General features: G+C 32.5%; 1 protein-coding gene across 4 annotated transcripts in view; it reads right to left on the bottom strand.

Annotated features, from left to right (window-relative positions):
- Positions 1 to 21,099, bottom strand: part of DENND1B (DENN domain containing 1B) — a 269,024-nt gene that overhangs the window by 134,235 nt on the left and 113,690 nt on the right. For 3 of the 4 annotated variants that reach the window (XM_032422402.1, XM_032422401.1, XM_032422404.1), the window contains exons 7-10: positions 10,094 to 10,174; positions 6,980 to 7,039; positions 5,707 to 5,760; positions 3,134 to 3,244 (exon numbers count right to left, since the gene is read on the bottom strand). In XM_032422402.1, the coding sequence (XP_032278293.1) occupies positions 3,134 to 3,244; positions 5,707 to 5,760; positions 6,980 to 7,039; positions 10,094 to 10,174 (306 nt within the window). The remainder of the gene's footprint in view (positions 1 to 3,133; positions 3,245 to 5,706; positions 5,761 to 6,979; positions 7,040 to 10,093; positions 10,175 to 21,099) is intronic. The other variant, XM_032422403.1, reaches the window with a different exon arrangement.

Here is a 21,099-nt window from a genome sequence, read left to right as displayed (position 1 = left end):
ATTCTACACCTGAAACTAATATTACACTGTATATTAACTACCTGGAATTTACATAAAGACTTGAAAACAAACAAAACAAATAAAAAATACCACACTTTAATATGGAGGTAAACTCATGAAAAATTTAAAAACATATCACTATCCTTGATAGTTCTACTAATGTATCTCAAGACTAATTTTTTTTTATTTTAAAGTTTATCTCTATAAATTACAAATTATAATTTTAACTACAAACAGTACCTAAGGAAAGGGACCTTTAAGCAATCTGATTCTCTACCAGTGTATCACCACTAAAACACCCAGCAAGCTATAAGGTTGACTACTATGATTCTAATAAAATATGGTGTTGAAGAGTAAACACATACAAACAAAATTCCTAAAACCGTAATAAAATTATAAATGTAAAGGCACCTTAAGTTATATATGTTCTTCCAATAGTTAAAATTTTTGCTGTAGATTTAAAACATGGAAAATGAGTAAAATTTCTTGCATTAATACCAAATACAGTATAGTCTGCATGATATATAAAATAAGAATGTAAAAAGTTTAAAAGCAAGTCAATTCATTAACACTTAACTATTCCTTCCTTGGTTGTTTCAGAGATTTCACTAAATTCTTCCTAAAAAATAGCTTATTTCTAATTTATGTTATAGTACTGGTCTTTGACCTTAAATGTTACTATGCATGGAATTTACAGCAGATATATACATATACATGAATTTTTCAAGATAGATTCAAGTAAAACAGTTTCCCCCACATAAGAAGGGTAAGGAGATCCTGAAAGCAAGCTTGAGTTATGTTTCTTTTATCAGTCCTACTGTCCCAGGGAATGAACCAAAACAAAGCTGTTAACTTAGAAGTGACATCACCATCAAGTTTTCATGAATTTTCATAAACAATTGGCAGAAGTTTACCTCAAACATAAAAAAACAATTCCCTGAATAATACCAAGCCTTTATTAAAATTATTTTATTATTTAACTCAAATAAAATTAAAGAATAGTAGGCATGTTAATATTTGCTCTAAACTGCAGATCTAGTCTTTTATAAAATTATAGCTAATAATCATTGAATCATGATTGAATGTTATGCAGATACAATTCTAAGCACATCGTATACATATGTATATTATATACATGTGCATATATACATATTTGTTTATATAGCTGTAGAGACAGAGACAGATCTCCTTAATCTTTACAACAACCCTATGAAATTAAGACTATATTACTCCCATTCTCCCAGTTTACATAGGAAGAAACTGAGTCAAAGAGAGGTTACCCAGCTATTAAGAGGTGTTTATAAATTGCAGCGAACACCAATATTTTACAATAGTCATATACTCAGATTTATTTCAAATGTTTTTGTAAATAGGGAAGCTTATACATTCATTCTCATAGCTCACCGCTGCACTTTAATGAGATCTCTGCTCAATACTACCCTATTAAAGCAGCTTTCCATGACCACTCTACATAAATTGAAACCTGCCCCTCACAACTTTCATTCTGCATACACACTCACTTTATCACTTATCCCTTGGCACTCACCACCAGAAGACATAACAGCTATTTTTATTCATTCATTTCTTTATTTGTTTCATCAGTTCAATATAAGCCAAGAGTGTTTGAACTTTGCTTTGCTTACTGCTGGATCCTTAATGCCTAGAAAGTGTGGAGCATATGGTAGGTTTCATGATAAAATTTAGTTCCTAGGCCTCTGAGACAGTTTTTACAATCTTTTTAATCTCCAGGACAATATCCATATAGAAATATTATTTATAATCTTGAAAAAATAATGTTTAAAAAATAAGGAGGAAGAGAATGGGGAGAAGAATGGTTTTATTTCAATGATAAATTAAAAATAGTAGAAAAGCAAATATATAAAAAGTACCAAATGACTCAGATTGAATTTCTCAATATCATTTTAAGAAAATGCAAATTACCTGTGTCATTGACTTGTGCTTATTCTCTGATTATACTACATCATATGTTTAAATGCATATAATGTGTTTTTCAATACGTAAAATAATATATTTTCAATATTTTTGGAAAAGTGGGCATATCAATATTATAATTCAAAATCTCAAAAGTGTATTTTTTCAAATGTAGAGTAATGGAAATAACCCAGAATTAGAATCAGGACACCCAGTTTCACATTACCTGTCCCTAATTAGCTATTTGGCCCTGGGGTGGCCATTTAACCTGTCGAAAAATATGCTTCTCATTGTTAAAGACTAAACAGATATCCCAGAGAACTCCTGAAACTGCTGCTAACATACTAAAACTTCATAGAATGAGGTTTTCATTTCTACTATGGGAGAACAAAACAAAAAATATGGTCTTATTCTTATCAATTAACCAAATTTGTAAGGAAGCAAATTTCATGCAACATTACATGTTTTTAATAAATATCTGTTTAAATTTATATTAAAATTTTTAAGTCAAAATATTAAAATTTTAATGCTTACAGTAGAAAGAAGTTAGGAAACTTAGCACAATACTTTTGAATATTTTTCTATGACCCAAGAAAACTCCTATTCTCATTGCTTTTACCACAGTAATGAAGACCTTCCAAAAGAACATTTCAGCGAGTAGCATAAAACCTGTGATTAAAAAAAAGAATGCTACTTTGACTTTTAACTTATTATCAGCCTGAAGAGCTCCTCCAAATCAGAACTATTATAGAAGCTACTCCCAAACCACTACTTGGCAACAAAGATGAATCTACCTATTACCAGGTTAGGATAGCAGCTATTATCATGGCCCCTTGATTTCTTTCAAGTAGCTCCAATGGAAAAAGCCACAAGTGAATAATAAAGATCTCATAATAGCTCTTAAGAATTCTTTATATGGTAGAAGGCACTAAAATGAACTCTGGAGAGTTAAAAAGAAAAAAAAAAAACTCTCATCTCCTGATAAGAAAAAATAATTAACCTGACTTAATGCATCTGAGAAGGCCTTCTATAAATCAGACTTTTGTACTTCAAGAGCCAGATTAAAACCATATATCAAAAAAGTATGTAGATATTGTCTCATAAGTACACATAGAACATTTCTAAGTCTGCAGAGGTTCGTGGGTCTTTTTGTGAAATGCTCAATACATTTTTCTTAAAAGGAGAAGTGTGAAGTACTTACAGTGCTTAATTTGCTAGAGGTAATAATGATGCGCCTCTCATGTAACATGCTGGCATACAGTTGCAGCATATTATTCACATCCACGGCAACAAAATATTCTGTAAGATTTCTCTGTACAAGTGAAAAGTAATTGTGTAAGTTAGAGCTCATGGTGATTACGAAGGAAAATATTTTATACATTTACCAACAAGTCTTAAAGTTCAAAGGATGTTATTATTAAAAATGGTATTCATTAAAATAATTAAATTTAATACTATTCTGCAGCTACAAAAAGCACATAACATTCTATTATTATTTGAAACATAATCCTACCCCAGTAAAATGTTTCTCAGAGGGTAATCAGAGGATCACACATTTTCCACTCTCCCTCCCCAAGTACTTAAAGAAGCTGATTTCCTGGGCCCCAACTATAGACTTGCTGAATTGTAATCTTCAGAGTATGGCTCCAAGTTAACTGTTTTTAAAAAAAAAAAAATTCCTGATAATTCTTATATACACTGAAATTTGAGAACTGCTGTTCCAGAAAATACATTTAGGTCTGTTTATGTTTGCCAATCACTCAGCAGGTAACATCACTGTCTGATAGTATGTACTATGTACAAGGCACACAAAGGTTGAGATGGATTCATAAAGCAGATCTTTGGTCCTTTATTAAGGAAAACCTGTTTTTTATATCCCATGTCAGACCTATTCTATGCTCCTATAACCAAATAAATTTTGGTGTTAGCCTAGTTAATTTCCTTGATTTAAGACTTTATATTATTTCCCCCACGTAAGATCAAAATTGGCAGAAGCTACATTAACTTTGACTTTTAGAACTTCTCCTTCTTATTTTTAACTTTCTGTACTCAAACTTAAGCATGCCAGAAAGTTACAAAGTAATGAAGAGACTGAATAAGATATGATAATAAAATGAAACTGTAGTATTAAATAGACTATGACCTAGCAGGTAAAAACTTTTAGTTGGGCAAGAAACCAAGAAATCCAATAAATAGTTTCTTTGGTTTCCAGAAGGCAGAAATTTTACCAGGACAAACTGGAAATGGCAGGGCATATAACAGAATCTGTAATATCAGTGAGTGATGCTGAATTTAGTAGGGAGAAATCCATGTGCTGTTTTCTGTATTTGAGGCCTACCTCACCTTCAAAGTCAGCTCTTCATATAGATTACTTTATGGCATTCAACCTTAGTATTTTCCCTACAGTCTCAAAGAAAAATAATTTCTAGATGGAGAAATAATTCTCAACACAGAATGCTGTGTTGATAACCTATTTCAGGCCCACATTAAAAACAGCTTCATCTAGTCTTTTCATAGGAGTTATCTGGACTCACCTGTACTAAAAATACCACTAGACAGTCTTGGTTTGACATTGGAAAATTTACAATTGTCTCCCCAGACTTCATTCACTCATAACCCATGTACTTTTGGAAACCAAACACTTAGGTTTGAAAACATTCTGGGAAGAACAAACAGTAGAGTTCTGAAAAAAATAATAAATATTTCTGGAAATTTATTTTTTTTCCTGTTGATGTTTCATTAACTTTTTATTGAATTATTCCTACTGATTCATTATATCTTTCCAAGAGAAATTGAAAAAAAGTATATAAGAGAAAATTTCCTTTTCATACAGCAACGAAAAGCCTATTTGTCACGTCCACTTTCCATGTAAATTTTTCTACAGAATATTAATTTATAATAACTATTAAAACACTGAAACTATTTCTAGTATGGCTACAATTAGGACTCTAAATAAAATGCAAACTTTAGTAATTTTTATAATTTCTTGCAGTACCCCTCAAGCCCTATAAAATATATGTCACTTAAATTAAAATCAAGAAGTCAAGTACAGGACATTAAGATTTTCATACGGTTATACAAGTAATCTAAAATGCTACGGTCAGTTCACTTAAGTAACTATGTGTGTGAAAATGCTACAGTCAGTTCACTAAAGTAACTATGTGTGTTCTATAGAATAGAACACAGTCACTCAAATTCCCTAAACATTGCCAGTATTTTATCCCCTACCAAGTAGAGTCGTCTGAGATATTTCCTCTATCTGATCCAAGGTAGCTCAGGACCTACTATACATATATATATATATATTGATCCTACTGAACTACCTCAAGTGGTAGAAACAGTTTTTCTCATAAAATTTTCCTTACCTACAACCAGATATTAAGAAGGGAATAAAGTAGCAGACACATCAAGAAGAATAAGAGATATTCCTATTTCTTATTTCTAACAAAACAGATAATTACAATGTATTCTATTTCTCTATACAGAAATCTTTAGGCATTGAGACCAAAATAAATAAAATTCATAATATTAGAAGCATTAAAAAATATAAAAAACAGGGGCGCCTGGGTGGCTCAGTCGTTAGGTGTCTGCCTTTGGCTCAGGTCATGATCCCAGGGTCCTGGGATCGAGCCCCACATCGGGCTCCCTGCTAGGCGGGAAGCCTGCTTCTCCCTCTCCCACTTCCCCTGCTTGTGTTCCCTCTCTTGCTGTGTCTCTCTCTGTCAAATATATAAATAAAATCTTTTTAAAAAATATAGAAAACAGAAAACTTACACTCTCAGGTATTGTTGGGAGTCCAGTTACATCTGGGGCAATGAAGTAGGAATGCTAATAAATAGAAATAAATCACATAAGAAAAGCAGAATTAAAATTTGGTAGCAGTATGTGTAATCTGGAAGAAAATAAGAAAAGATATATCAACTAAATTAATAAATGCCAAGGATTAACATTAGGTTTCTGAATTTGAGCGATCCTTAAATAACATGGCAGGTTTATATGATACTGAACAATAACTTTCTCAGACAAAGAGTTAAGTGTTGGTTAAAAATATTCAATTTTAAAACTGAAATAAGAATCCTAGAAAAAGTTTATTAAGACAAAAAAGTATATTAGTTAAAAAAATATATATATACATATAAACACATTTAGGGAGACTGGAAAATAATGAGGTTTGCTTACCCAAGAATATATCAAAATCTATTAAGATTCCCGAGTTTCTATAGTAAGTCACAACAAAATTCTCTGGTACATATCAGCTACTATATTATTTAGAAAGCAGCAATAGGACATAATTTTTAAATATTTAAAACTTTTTGAAAAATGTAATGATCTCAAAATATGACCCTCAGACACCCACTAAACAAATAGTAATTAGCTTCTATAATATTCAAAGCAATACAACAGTTCATAGATCTATTTACATAAAAAGTATATTGTGTATGTCTTCATGTTCCCCATAATGTTCCCAAATTTTACCACCCAGAATCAGCACAACTAAATCACCAGAATTGTTTTATTTTCTGTTCATATTAATCTCCAAAATTATTTTCCTATCTTAATCACATAAGGACATATTTAATACTCTTATAATTGAAGACTGGAAAAGAAACATTCTAGCCAATACTGGGCACAGTTAACTAGTCAGAACAGGCTAGTTAGTACAGTCATAATGTAAAATTTTCCAGGGTAGAAGAACAATATGAGATAAATCACAAGGTCTCCTGAGACCTTGTGACAAAATATGTGACAGAAATCTCATGTTGTGAATGCATGTTAACATTACTACTACTGACAATGGAGAATATGCATAGATTTGGTCTCTATTAGCTACTTTATTTGGAGGAGTTTTTAATTGTACTGTATTTCATAAAACTATGCTCTAAAAGATAGTATAAACAGAAAATATACTCCAAATGATTAATTTTCTTAAAAGAATCAAATTAACCATTTCCCAAAGGACTGGAATGAATCTTTAAACAGAGTGAAAGAAGTAATTATTTTCTGAATTTAATAGTGATTTTTAGAATCCAATGTCCTTTTAACTCACCGGTACTAGGAAGGGCTGATCTTTCAGAACTTGCTCACTGGCAATAAATATCTCTTGGTTCTTATAATATATGAGAGAAAAAAATGAATATTTTACTTTCATGGGGGGAAGTTTACACAATTTGCTGGGTATTTGAGACAAACCCATGTAGCCACATTATCCACTGAAAGTAACATTAATTATAAATGCTACTTTAAATGCTGTTTTGCTAATTTTATGCTAGAAAAATCTCAAAGTATTTCCATTCTCAACAGAGAGTAGAAAATGCTGTGGATATTTAATGATTTTGAAATGTGCTTTCAAAATAAGCATTTACATTAAATATTAACTCTTTTATACAATCTCTGTGATATTCTCGTGGTTTCAATGTCAAGCCTTGAAAAATTCATGTGTTGGAGCATTCACAAAATATGATATTGTAAGAGAATACAGTAGTTTCCCAAGGCTTCTCACATTTTTCTATCAGAAATTGTGCAAACAAAATTTTCTTTCCACTTTGTGGGAGAACAAAAATTCCCAGGATGATCAATCTTAATTGGGCATCATAAAACTAAAACCTCAACAAGTAGCTGAAGACAAATGCTTTTGGATCCCAACTCTGCCAGTCTTGAACAGCACAGCACTTTAGTTAAAAGTTGTTGCTGAAATCAAATGAAATTACTAAATGGATTTTACACAAATTTAAGACAATATTTTATCAACCAGCTGAATCTGCCAATTCTTTTGATACTGTGTTGAGAAAAGGTTTACAAGATTTGAAAGCTGCCATAGACACTGGCTCAAAGGCTTACAAGAAGGCTTAAATTATAGAAATGACTGTCACATGTAGAATAGAACGCAGTCACTCAAATTCCCTAAACAAGATTATTTCAGCTACGGTACAAAATATCTTGTCCATATGAAATAAAATTTCAATTCACTAACAACTAATATTAGGATAGCTTTTCATAGTATATCTAGATATATCTATCATTTCACATAATTCCCCAACTTTCTCAAAAATGGACTCACTCAATTTCTCAAATGAAGAAAAAGAATCATCAAAAGATACTAACTTTTTTGGTTAATATCACACATTTAGTGACTGTGACTTAAACTAGTATTTTCTATTCTTATATATTAAGAGGTCTAATAGTTATTGATTTATGATTCTTACTAATAAAGGTGAAGTGTTTCAATATCCAGTACTTTTGAAATGTATTTTTGTGAGATATTTATTTACTCCAGAACAAATGGTACTCCAATTTAAAGCCAGCATACTTTTAAAAATCTCTCACTGATGCTCTAGAATAGCTACCTCTATTATCTTAGCACCTATATTTCCTTCACCCTTTAACAAAGTATTAGAGTCATCTTATATATACAACTCCTTCAAAGAATGACACTTATTTTTGATAATCTGGAGCTTTTCTTTGTTCTTAATATTTTTCCTTTGCCTTTCTACTTCATTCCACTAACCATTAACCTGGCATTCCTTTGGGTTTCTCCTTAACTGTTCCTTCTTTAATTCTTTCACTGGATCTGCTTTCTTCTTCTATACAGTTTATTTGGGCAATTAGATGTTGGCCTCTGCTTTATTCTCTCTATATTCTGTCCTTTAAATAACTCAAGTATTCCTACAACTATTTCTGCAGATGACTACTAGATCTGGGTTAAAAATTCCAGGTTATCCTTAGCTTTCCAGTCTACAATCTCCAAATGACTATTAAATATTTCCACTTTGGCAGTGTGCAACAAAAGAGGGTGCAGACATAAAGGTGCGGAGATCACAGGGACAAAAGAACATTTATGCTGTTAATGACACAGGAAAGTTTCACAAAGGTGGGAAGTGAGCTAGTTCTAGACTAAAGATGGATTGAATACAAAGAGGCTTTAGTAAAAAAGGAAGGTGTACAAGTGAGAAAGCACAATGTTCATTCAAGAAGATGAACAGAACAATGTGACCAGAGTAGGAAATCAATTAAGGAAAAAAAAAGTGAGACATTAAAATGAAAAGGTAGATTGAAGCTAAGTAGTGTGTGGTCATGAAAGCCTGGTGGAAAGTCTGGACAAATTTTATAGAAAATGGGGAGCTTTTAGGTTTCAGCAAGAAACTTTACATAGTTTAAGGAAGTTTAATCTGACAGACTTTTGTAAAAGGATTAGAAAGAGAGACTCTAAAGTAAGAACTATTTAAAGTGCTAGGCATCTGAACCAGGTTGCTGACAGTAAAAATAGAAAGAACAGAATAACGTCAGAGAAGACTATTAAGCAAAATTACAGGAAAAATTTAGGCAAGAAGAAAGTTATTACCAAACAAAGAATATAAGGAAAATAACAATTTCTTTATTGGGCAAAAAAGCAAAAGACCTATGAATACGATTACATACACTTCAATTTACTTTTTCTTTCAATTTCTCTTGCATCATTACATATATATTTTTCCTTATAAGTTGTACCATTTACCATTATATTGGAAGAACTAAAATGAATATAAATAAATTTTACCATTTTTTTGGTATGCTGAATATTAATGAAAATATCCACATTTGTGATCATTAACTTTGAACATTTACAGAATCTCCCAAAATACTAATGTGCTCATTAAAAGTTTCAGCAGTAAGTAATCTACACCACCACAGGCTTACTGTTTGACAAACTTCAATCATATTTTCAGTGTTTGGTGTTTATAAGAGAGGATGGATTGCAGTGTGGAAAAAGAAGAAAATTTTCACTCACAATTTTTATCGTATGGTTAGTTATATGCTATACTTTCAATTCTTATTTATGTACTGTTTTCATTTTATGAGGGGTATTGTGTGTGTGTACGTGTGTGTGTATTTCCTTATTATGGATAGAGTTCACCACCTGAAAATCAATATTCCTCACAAAATATTCTCACATATTTGGTTACTTCTAGTGTAAAATTAAAAAATCTGTGATTTAAGAACTACAAAAATATACATCTAATATATGTTATGATAGTTGAAGCATGGCAAAAAGTCCCAATATCATTATACCCTAATGTTCTTACGAGCACGGACGTTTCCCTGGTGGCAGAATTTCCTGAAGGTGCATGTGTTCTTAAATGAGAAAGTGCTACGACAAAACATCAATTAAAAGCTGAATACTTACCACACTCAAACTGACAGGAGTGTTTGCCTTTGGTACTGGGTGGCTATAGAGTGATTTGAGAGTTTCATTCAAATCATTTTCCTAGAGTAAAATTAAAAAGTACATTTTATAAATGAATTATATACTAAGCATTATAATTAAAACTACTTGATAAATCATGCACTGTGCCTTTTCATATTAGACATGTTTTACACAACTGATTTCCACAAGAATGTTTCAAATAACTGAAATTGAAATATTTAAAGTTATTAATTATGGAAAAGATAATCAAGTACCTTTATCCAGAAAGCATAATAGCAATATTTCTATTTAGTTTAAATCTGTATTTGGCAAAACTTCATTACTATAAAATACACTGATGCTATCTATAAAGGAAATCACTTAAATCATTATATCCAAGAACAATGGGATTGAATAAAAATAACAATACAACTTTTTATCAGATCACTGAATGCTTCCATTTTCCATTTTAATTTTAAAATCTTAAACCTAATTTTTAAGGAATAGATACAATTTAGTATGATCGCTGTACTAAGATACAATGTACAGGTTATTCTAAATAGTTCTTTTCTAAACAGCTTTCAGTCACTACTTGACCCACAATAAATGGGATTAAATAAAATATATAACACATCCACTTCCTAGGATATGTATAATAATAATGTACCTTGATGCACACCACTTTTTCTAAATTATGCATATAAACCCAGTAATAAATATATGAAGGCAGCTTTTTATATACATGATTTTTATATTCTCTTAAAATGTTTAGGTGGGGACAATATATCAAAAGAAATGGCAATTGCTCAATAAAGGTAATAATTAATTTTAAGGAATTTGGATATGAGACACATAACTTCGCACAATTTGTCTTATAAATTAACTAACAAACCTTAATAATTCCAATTTCTATAAGTGTCTGCGAAGTGTGCACTCAAAACTGGTTATTTGGAATTCTCTTTAGAATGACTTAAAAGAAAAGACTATAGAATTTATCTCTTGACCATTTAAGCAATGAAATATAGCCACAGAATATTCTGGATGATATTAATGCTCTGTCTATACAAAATTCCTATGGCTACATAAGGTTTCTTAAAGTCTAGCTTTTAAAACTTCTTTATACTTGCCTGATGTTGATCAGGTAAGGATAACTTCAATTATAAAATCTAAATATCAATCTATATAGCCTGTGGCACTGGATTAAAAATAAAAAGAAAAAATATTACAATTATAGATTTACTTCTGGTTATTTAATTAATACTGTGAACCTACAATATATTTTCCTCTAATTAGGAACATAAATGTAGTCTCTCTTATTCCCTTTTCAGAAAACTAAAATTATAAGGATTTGCTCACAGTATTTTCTTTTATATAACCCAGCATTACTGATGGTCTCGGAGAAAATGACATATTATAGATATATAAGCATTAATTTAACAATAAGAGTTTCTAAAAGTATTCAAAATTTGGATGACTAATAGAATTAATGCTAGTTCCACATGTATACTCACAAAAACAAAGAACAAGAAATAATCACAAAGTAGAATTCTGGTTTTAAGTTCCCATTGCTATAATTAAATACTTTTATTTCCAGTTATTTTCCTAGGAAAATGACTGTATAGCTTCAACATAAAACTGTTCAAGTGTAAAATGACCTAATGAATATTTCACAGAATTAAGTACATCAAGTGTAGAGGGGGAAATATTTACACAAACACACACAAAAACACCTGAACTTTTGACAAACACCAAAACCTTGCTATTATAATAATAAAATTTGATTGTCAAATTAGGAGATTGCTCACAAGAAGTGTAAAAGGAGTATCTTAATTCAATAATAATACATTTAAATTCTATTTAATAAAAAGTATCTGGAGTAGTATGTGTGCTGAATTCAGGTTTTGTTTTGTTTTTTAAAGATATTTACTTTGAATCTCAAAAGATGAGTGTTCTATCAGTAATCATGAGTGAGTGACATAATCTTGAAAGACAACTATGTAGGGTTATGTTCTGGAAAATTTGAGTGGTTCAAAATAATTGGATAGTACATTATGTGTAGGAAAGAAGAAGCAGATTAGCCAGGAAAGAATATCAGAAACCAGATCATGGAGCTTCTTATATGTCAGGCTGCATACAAGTTTAGATTTTATTCTAAGAGAAGAAAAGGAAGCTATGAGAGGACTGTAAGCAGTGGAATGATATAATCAGGTTTCAGAAAGAACATTCTTAAAGATCAAAATATAGTGGTACTTATAGCTATGAGTATGTATGAAATGCCCATAAATGTATAGAAAGAAGAGAAAACTAAGAATATAAAATAAGAACATCAAAGTTTTAGGTATAGATAGGAGAAAAGATCACAGAAAGACTTAGTATACAGCTAGAAACAAAGAAAAAACAATGTCAGGCCAATCCAGAAAAATACAATCTCAAGAGTAATAAAGTATCAAATGAAAAAAAAATTTTTTAAGAATTTATTTATTTATTTATTTTAGAGAGAGAGAACATGTGCAAGCAGGGGGAGTGGCAAAGGGGAAGGAGAGGGAGGAGGGGAAAGAATCTCAAGCACACTCCTCACTGAGCATGAAGTCCAACATGGGGCTCAATCTCAAGACCCGGAGATCATGACCTAAGCTGAAACCATGAGTCGACACTTAACCAACTGAGCCACCCAGGTGCACCTTGAATGAGAATTTAAAAAGATAACAAAAGGATGGAAAATATACCCTGAATTTAAAAATTAGAAAATCACAGGTAATCATTAAAAATTTTTTAGAAACTTTTATTTGAATTAAATTATATCAAATAGCACAGCTCATATCTTAGTAAATTAGTTCTTGTAAAAAACATCAAACGATAATTAAGGGGAAAATTTTACAAATATCATCCTAGAGAAGTTGATTAATTCAAAAGCACACTTCAGCATTTTCATTTTTATTTTTAAGAAAAAAAAAAGATAAAAACCTAAATGTAAGAGCTAAAACTAAAATTCTTAGAAGAAAACATACGGGAAAAGCATCATGACATTGAATTTGTAATTTCTTGACACTACACTGAAAGCATAAGCAACAAAAGAAAAAATACATAATTGGACTTCATGAAAATTAGAAACTTTTGTGGATCAAAGGACACAATCAACAAAGTAAAAAGGCAACCTATGGAATTGAAGAAAATATCTACAAATCATATATCTAATAAGGGATTAATATCTGAATATATAAAGAACTCCTGCTACTCAACAACAAAACATGCTTAAAAATGGGCAAAGAACTTCAACAGGTATTTTTCCAAATAAGAAAATTAAATGACCAATAAGCACATGGATACACTCTATATCACAATTCATTAAAGAAATACACATCAAAACCACAGTGATATACCACTTCATACCCATTAGAATGGCTATAATAAAAACAAAACAAGGAGGCATTTCAAGAGGGCAGAATAAGTCCTGATTTCACCTCCTCCTATGGACACAGCAAATCTACAGCTACATATGAAATAATTCCCTCAGAAAAATACCTGAAAACTAGCTAAATAGCTCCTGCACAACAAAGTATAAAAGAACCACATTGAGAAATGTAGAAGAGAGAGAGATATGGTCTCATCCAAAATCCCATCCACCATGTGGTGACCAACAATCAGGAGGGATCTCAAGGAGTTTCTCCCTGATAAGCAAGGGGCTTGTGACACAAACCAGGCACCTCAACTCTTCAGACCTGCACCAGAGAGATGAGCTCCCCAAATGTCTGGATTTGAAAACCAACAGGGCTTACATCGAGAGAACAAAGAGTTGTAGGGAATAGAGCTTCTACTCTACTCTTAAAGAACTCATGCAGACCCACCTGCCTCAGGACCAAGCACAAAAGCAGCAGTATGAAGAGCACCTGGACCTACATGAAGGAGACTCGTTTGCTAATCTTAAAGCATCTGCCAGAGGAGGAGGAGCTTATTTAAACTCTCTCCAGATTAGAGGTGCTGGTGGGTGTCATTTCTGCTTTCTCCCTCTACCTTTCTAGTGGTGGGGACATCCTGGCTCTGTACCATCCCTGCAGCCCCACCAGAGCCAGCAGGAATTCACAGCCTACACAGGGGATGCCCCTTGAACACCTGGCTCTGGTGGCCAGGGAGAATTATGTTTCTGGGCCCCACAGGTCTGAAATAATAGAAGAGAAAGTTATTGGCAGGCTACCACCCCCAGGGCACTACAAACAGCAGAAGGAAACACAGTCTTCCTATTTACTTATCCTGGAGCTTCTACTGAGGGGCACACTTTAGGATTACCACACATCTAGAGGCTATCAATGTACTCTCAGTGAACATAGGCCAGGGGATATCATCTTTGCACTCTTCCTTGGCCTTGCTGCAGCTCACCAGTACCTCCCTGAAAGGAGTTCATACACTTGTGTGAAGCCACACTCTTTGCCACTGTCACCGAGAGTATGCCTCCAGACTGTTCTGAAGATCAGCAGTCTTTCTGACTACTGTCCTGCAAAACTATTCACATACCTTTAAAGCTGCTGCCTGAAACTAGGGGCTGATAGATCCCTCCCTCTGGAACATTCAGAGAATGTGGCACTATCTCAACAACTAGGAGCTATCAATAATAAATCAGGCTGCTCAGACAATCACAAAGGTTCAAGAGACAACTAAGAGCTAGGGAAGGGTTGTATGATAAGGTTCATCCACACAAGGTCATTCTTTCAAGAATGAGAGGGACAGCTATTTCATCTAATGCATAGAATAGAAAGCCAACCAAAATGAGGAAACAGAAATTTATATTCCAAATGAAAGAACAAGATAAAGCTCCAGAAAAAAAAAACCTACAAGAAGTGGAGATGAGTAATTTACCTGATAAAGAGCTCAAAGTAATGGTTACTCACTGAAATTAGGAGAACAGTGGATGAACACAGCAAGAATTTCAAAAAGAGAAAATAGAAGAAAGTACCAAACAGAAGTCACAGAACAATAACTAAACTGAAAAATACACTAGAGAGGTTCAACAGCAGACCATAATCAGTGATCTGGAAGACAGGGCAGTGGAACTCACCCAAACAAATCAGCAAAACAAAAAAAATAATTTTAAAAAGTAAAGATAGCTTAAAGGACCTGTGGACAATATCAAGCAGAATAACATCTATATTATAGGGGACAGAAAACTTATTTGAAACTTATTTGAAAAAATAATAGCTGAAAACATCCCTAACCTGGGAAGAAAACACATATCCAGACCCAGGAAGCCCAGAGACTTCCAAACAAGATGAACCTAAAAAGATGCATACCAAGAAACATAATTAAACTATCAAAATTTAGAGAATCTGAAAAGCAGCAAGAGAAAAACAACTTGTTACAAAGGAACCCCCATAATGCTATCAGCAGATTTCTCAGCAGAAACTTTGCAGGCCAGAAGAAAATGGCATGACACATTCAAAGGGCTGGGGAAAAACAAACTTCCAACCAAGAACACTTTACCTGGCAAGGTTTTCACTCAAGTTAGAAGTAGAGATAAAGACAAACAAAAGCTAAAGGAATTCAACACCACTAACTTGGCCCTACAAAAAATATTAAAGAGATTTCTCTAAGCTGAAAAGAAAGGGTATAATTATTAAGAAAACGGATGAGAGTAAAAATCTCATTGGTAAATACACTGTGAAGGTAGTAGATTAAACACTTATAAAACTAGTATGAAGATTAAAAGGCAACAGTAGTGAAAATAACTATAACCACAATAATTAGTTAAGGGATATATAAAATAAAAAGATTTAAAACTGACATCAAAAGCATAAAATATGGGGGCACCAGGGTGGCTCAGTTGGCTAAATGTCTGACTCTTGATTTTGGCTCAGGTCATAATCTCAGAGTCAAGAGATCAAGCCCTGCGTCAGGCTTCATGTGCACTGAGTGTGGAGCCTGCTTACGATTCTCTTTCTCTCTGCCCCTCCCCACATGCATTCTCTCTCTCTCACTAAAAAAATTAAAACTAAAACATGTTTTTATGGGGAGGCAGGTAAAAATTTAGTTTTAAAATGCATTCAAACTTAAGTTGCTATCAACTTAAAATACGTATATGTATATAAGCTGTTATATGTAAGCCTCATCGTAACCACAAAGTAAAACCCTATAGTAGATTCACAAAAGAAAATGAAAAAGGAATCGAAGTATACAGCAATATAAATCCATCAAATCAACAAGGAAGAAAGCAAGAGAAGACCAAAACAGAGAAGAACTACAGAACAGCCAGAAAACAAACAAAATGGCAATAATTACATAAGTATATATAATTACTTTAAATGTAAATGGAATAAATTCTCCAATCAAGAAGTACAAAGTGGCTAAATAATTAAAGAAAAAAAAAAACTAGGCTTATCTGTATGCTGCCTACAAGAGACTCACATCATATGTAATAACACACACAGACTGGAAGTGAAGGAATGGAAAAAGATATTTCATGAAAAAAGGAAACCAAAAGAAAGTGCGGTAGCTATACTTAGACAAAATAGGCTTTGAAACAAAGAATATAATAAAAGACAAAGATGGGCATTACATAATGACAAAGGGGTCAATCCAGCAAGAAGATATAAGATTTGTAAAGAGAGAAATTGACAGCAGTACAATAATAGCAGGAGACATTAATACCCCAGTTACATCAAAGAATAGATCAGCCAAACAGGAAATCAATAAGGAAACACTGGCCTTAAGAGACACATTAGATCAGACGAGCTATATATATATAAAGAACATTATATCCCCAAAGAGCAGAATACACATTCTTTTCAAGTGTACATGAAACAATCTCCAGGATATTTCATATGTTAGGCTACAAAACACGTCTCAATATATTCAAGAAAACCACATCAAACATCTATTCCAACCAAAATGGTACAAAACTAGATGTCAATTACAAGAAGAAAACTGGAAAAATCACAAATATATGGAGATTAAACAACATACTACTGAACGACCAATGGTTCAATGAAGAAATAAAAAAAAGAAATTAAAAAAATACCTTGAAACAAATGAAAATACAACACACCAAAATCTACAGGATGTAGCAAAATAGTTTTAAAGTTTATAGTGATATAAACCTACCACATGAAACATGAAATATATCAAGTATACAAACTAACTTTGCACCTAAAAAAACCTAAGAAAACAACAAATGAAGCCCCAACTTAGTAGAAGGGAGGAAATAATAAACATCAGAGCACATATAAATGAAATAGGGACTAAAAAAGTGATAGAAAAGATCAGTGAAACTAAGAGTTGGTTCTTTAAAAATAGAAACAAAATTGACAAACTTTAGCTAGACTTACAAGGAAAAAAAGAAAGCGTTCTCAAATAAATAAAATCAAAAATAAAAGAAGATACAACTTACACCTAAGGAATATATAAATGATCATAAGAGATTACTTAAAACAATTTTATGCCAACAAATTCAACAACTTAGAAGGAATCGATAAATTCCTATAAATTTACAGTCTTCCAAGACTGAATCATGAAGAAATAGAAAATCTAAATAGACTGATTACTAGTAAGAAGACTGAGTAATCAAAAACTCCAACAAACAAAAGTCCAAGACCAGATGGTTACTCATGTGAATTATACCAAACATTCAAAGAAGATTTAATATCAATCCTCCTTGAACTCTCCAAATAACTGAAAAGGAGGGAATGCTCCCAAACTCATTTTATGAGGTCAATATTACCCTGATACCAACACCAAGCAAAAACAACACAAAAAAGAAAATTACAAGCCAATATCCCTGATAAACAGAGATGCAAAAATCCTCAACAAAATATAAGCAAATCAAATTCAACAGTACATTAAGAGGACGATCCACCATAATCATTTGGGATTTATTCTAGGGATGCAAGGATGGTTTAACATCTGCAAATCAATCAATGTGATATACCACATTGACAAAATGAAAGATAAAAATCATATGATCATCTCAATAGATGCAGAAAAAGCATCTGACAAAATTCAACATCCATTTATGACAAAAACTTTCAACAAAGTGGGTATAGACAGAATGTACCTCAATATAATGAAGGCCATATATGACAAGTCCACAGCTAATATCATACCAACAGTAAAAAGCTGAAAGTTTTCCTTTAAGATCAGGACTAAGACAAGTATGCCCACTCTCACCACTTTTATTCAAAATAGTATTCAAAGTACTAGCTAGAACAAGTAGGCAGGAAAAAGAAATAAGAGACATTCAAGTTGGAAAGGAAGAAGTAAAACTGTCACTATTTGTAGATGACATGATTTTCTATATAGAGAGAAAACCCTATAGATGCCACCAAAAAAAAAACCTGTTAGAACTAATAAACAAATTTAGCAAAGCTGCAGGATACAAAATCAATATATAAAAATATGTTGTGTTTCTATACTAACAGTGAACTATCAGAAAGAGAAATCAAGAAAACAATCCCATTTATAATTGCATCAAAAGAATAAAATACCTAGGAAAAATTTTAACCAAGAAGGTTTAAGACCTATACATTAAAAACTATAAGACACTGATGAAAGAAATTGAATAAGACACTATAAATGGAAAGATAATCTGGTCTTGTGGATTAAAAGACCACATTAAAATATCCATTTTACCCATTTTATCTACAGATTCAATATAGTCCCTATCAATGTTCTAATGTCATTTTTCACAGAATTAGAACAAATAATTCAAAAATTTGTATGGAACACAAAAGATCCCATATAGCCAAAGGAATCTTGAGAAAGAACAACAAAGCTAAAGGCATCATGCTCCTGATTTCAAACTATATTACCAAGATACAGTAATCAAAACAGTATGCTACTGGCAAAAAAACCAGACAAAAATCAATGGGAAGGAACAGAGAGCCACACATACATGGTCATTAATTTATCACAAAGGAGGCAAGAATATGGAAAAAGGACATTCTCTTTAATAAATGGTGTTGGGAAAACTGGACAGTCATATGCAAAAGAATGAAATTAGACCACTATCTTGTACCACACATAAAAATGAACCCAAAATTGGTTAAAGACATGAATATAAGAGCAGAAACTATAAAACTCCTAAAAGAAAACATATGCAGTAAGCTCCTTGACATGGGTCTTGGAGATAATTTTTGGAACTGACTTCAGAGTCAATGGCAACAAAAGCAAAAAAAAAAAAGAAAAAAGAAAGTAAGAAAATGAGACTACATCAAACTAAAAAGCACAGTAAAAGAAACCATCACAAAAATTAAAAGGTAATATACTGAATAGAAGATATTTGCAAATCATGCATCCAATAAGGGTTTAATATCCAAAATACATAAAGAACTCATACAACTCAATAACAAAAAAATAAGCAATGATTTAAAAATGGGCTGAAGATTTGAATAGACATCTTTCCAAAGAACACATACAAATTGCCAATAGGCACATGAAAAGATGCTCAACATCATTAATCATTAGGGAAGTGCAAATCAAAAGCACAATGAGTTATCACCTTACACCTGTCATAATGGTTACTGCAAAAAGGACAAGAAATAACAAGTATAGGCAAGGATGAGAAAAGGATGTGTACCCTTATGCACTATGGCTAAAAATGTAAACTGGTGCGGCCACTACAGAAAACCGTTTGGAGGTTCCTCAAAAAACCAAAACTAGAACTGCTATGTGATCCAGCAACTCCATCTCTGGATATTTATCTGAAGAACAAAAGAACACTAATTTGAAAATATACATGCACCTCTATGTCCAGTGAGGCATGATTTACAATAGCCAAGAAATGGAAACAACTTAAGTGTCCATCAATGGATGAATGGATAAAGAGGTAGTGTACACACACACACACACACACACACACACACACACACACACAGTGGAATACTATTCAGCCATTAAAAATGAACAAAATCTCTCCATTTGTGACAACATAATTGGACCCTGAGGGCACTTATGCTAAGTGAAATAAGTCAGAGCAAGACAAACACCATATGATTTGACTTACATGTGGAATCTAAAAAACAAAGCAAACAGACAAAATAAAACAAAACAAAGTAAAACTCATAGATACAGAGAACAGATTAGATTGATGGTTGTTGGAGTGGAAAAAGTTGGGGGATGGGTGAAATGGGTGAAGGCATCAAGAGGTACAAACTTCCACCTACAACATAAATAAGTGAAGGGCATATAATGTACAGCATGGTGACTATAGTCAATAATATTGTTGCAAATTTGAAAGATACTAAGAAAGTAAATCTTAAAAGTTCCCATTTCACACACACACAAAATCTGTAACTTTGTATAGCTGGTAATGACAGATGCTAACTAGAGTTACTGTAATAATATTTCACAATGTACACAAATGTCAAATTATTATGCTGTACACCTGAAATTAATATACTGTATGTAAATAATACTTCAATAAAACAAAAACAAAACAGAAAATAGCAGGTGTTGGGGAGGATGTAGGGAAATTGGAACCTTGTGTGTTGCTGCTGGGAAAGTAAAATGGTGACACGATGTGAAAAATATTATGGCAGTCCTCTAAAAAATTAAACACAGAATTACCATATTATTCAGCAATTCCACTTCTGGGTATATACTCAAAAGAACTGAATACAGAGACTCAAACAGATATTTGTACACCCATGTTCCTAACAGCACTGTCCACAACAGCCAAAAGGTAGAAGCAGCCCAATCGTTCATCTATAGATGAACAGATCAATAAAATGTGGTGAGCACATACAATGAAATTTTATTCAGCCTTAAAAAAGAAAGAAATTCTAACACCTGCTACAACATGGATGAACCCAGAAAATGTGCTAAGGGAAATAAGCTAGTCACAGAAGAACAAGTATTATATGATTCTACTTACATGAGGTACACAGTCAAATTCATGCAGGCCAAAAATACAATGATTGTTGCAGGGACTCAGGGGAGGAGAAAGGAAAGTTGTTCAGTGGGGCACAGAGTTTCAGTTTGGGAAGACAGAAAAGTTCTAGAGATGATCATGCTGATGGTGGCAC

This window comes from Phoca vitulina, unplaced genomic scaffold, assembly GCF_004348235.1.
Source record: "Phoca vitulina isolate PV1807 unplaced genomic scaffold, GSC_HSeal_1.0 scaffold26, whole genome shotgun sequence".
NCBI classification, from domain to species: Eukaryota; Metazoa; Chordata; class Mammalia; order Carnivora; family Phocidae; genus Phoca; species Phoca vitulina.
Note: the sequence above shows the minus strand (reverse complement) of the source record. Positions and strands in the feature narration are given on the sequence as shown.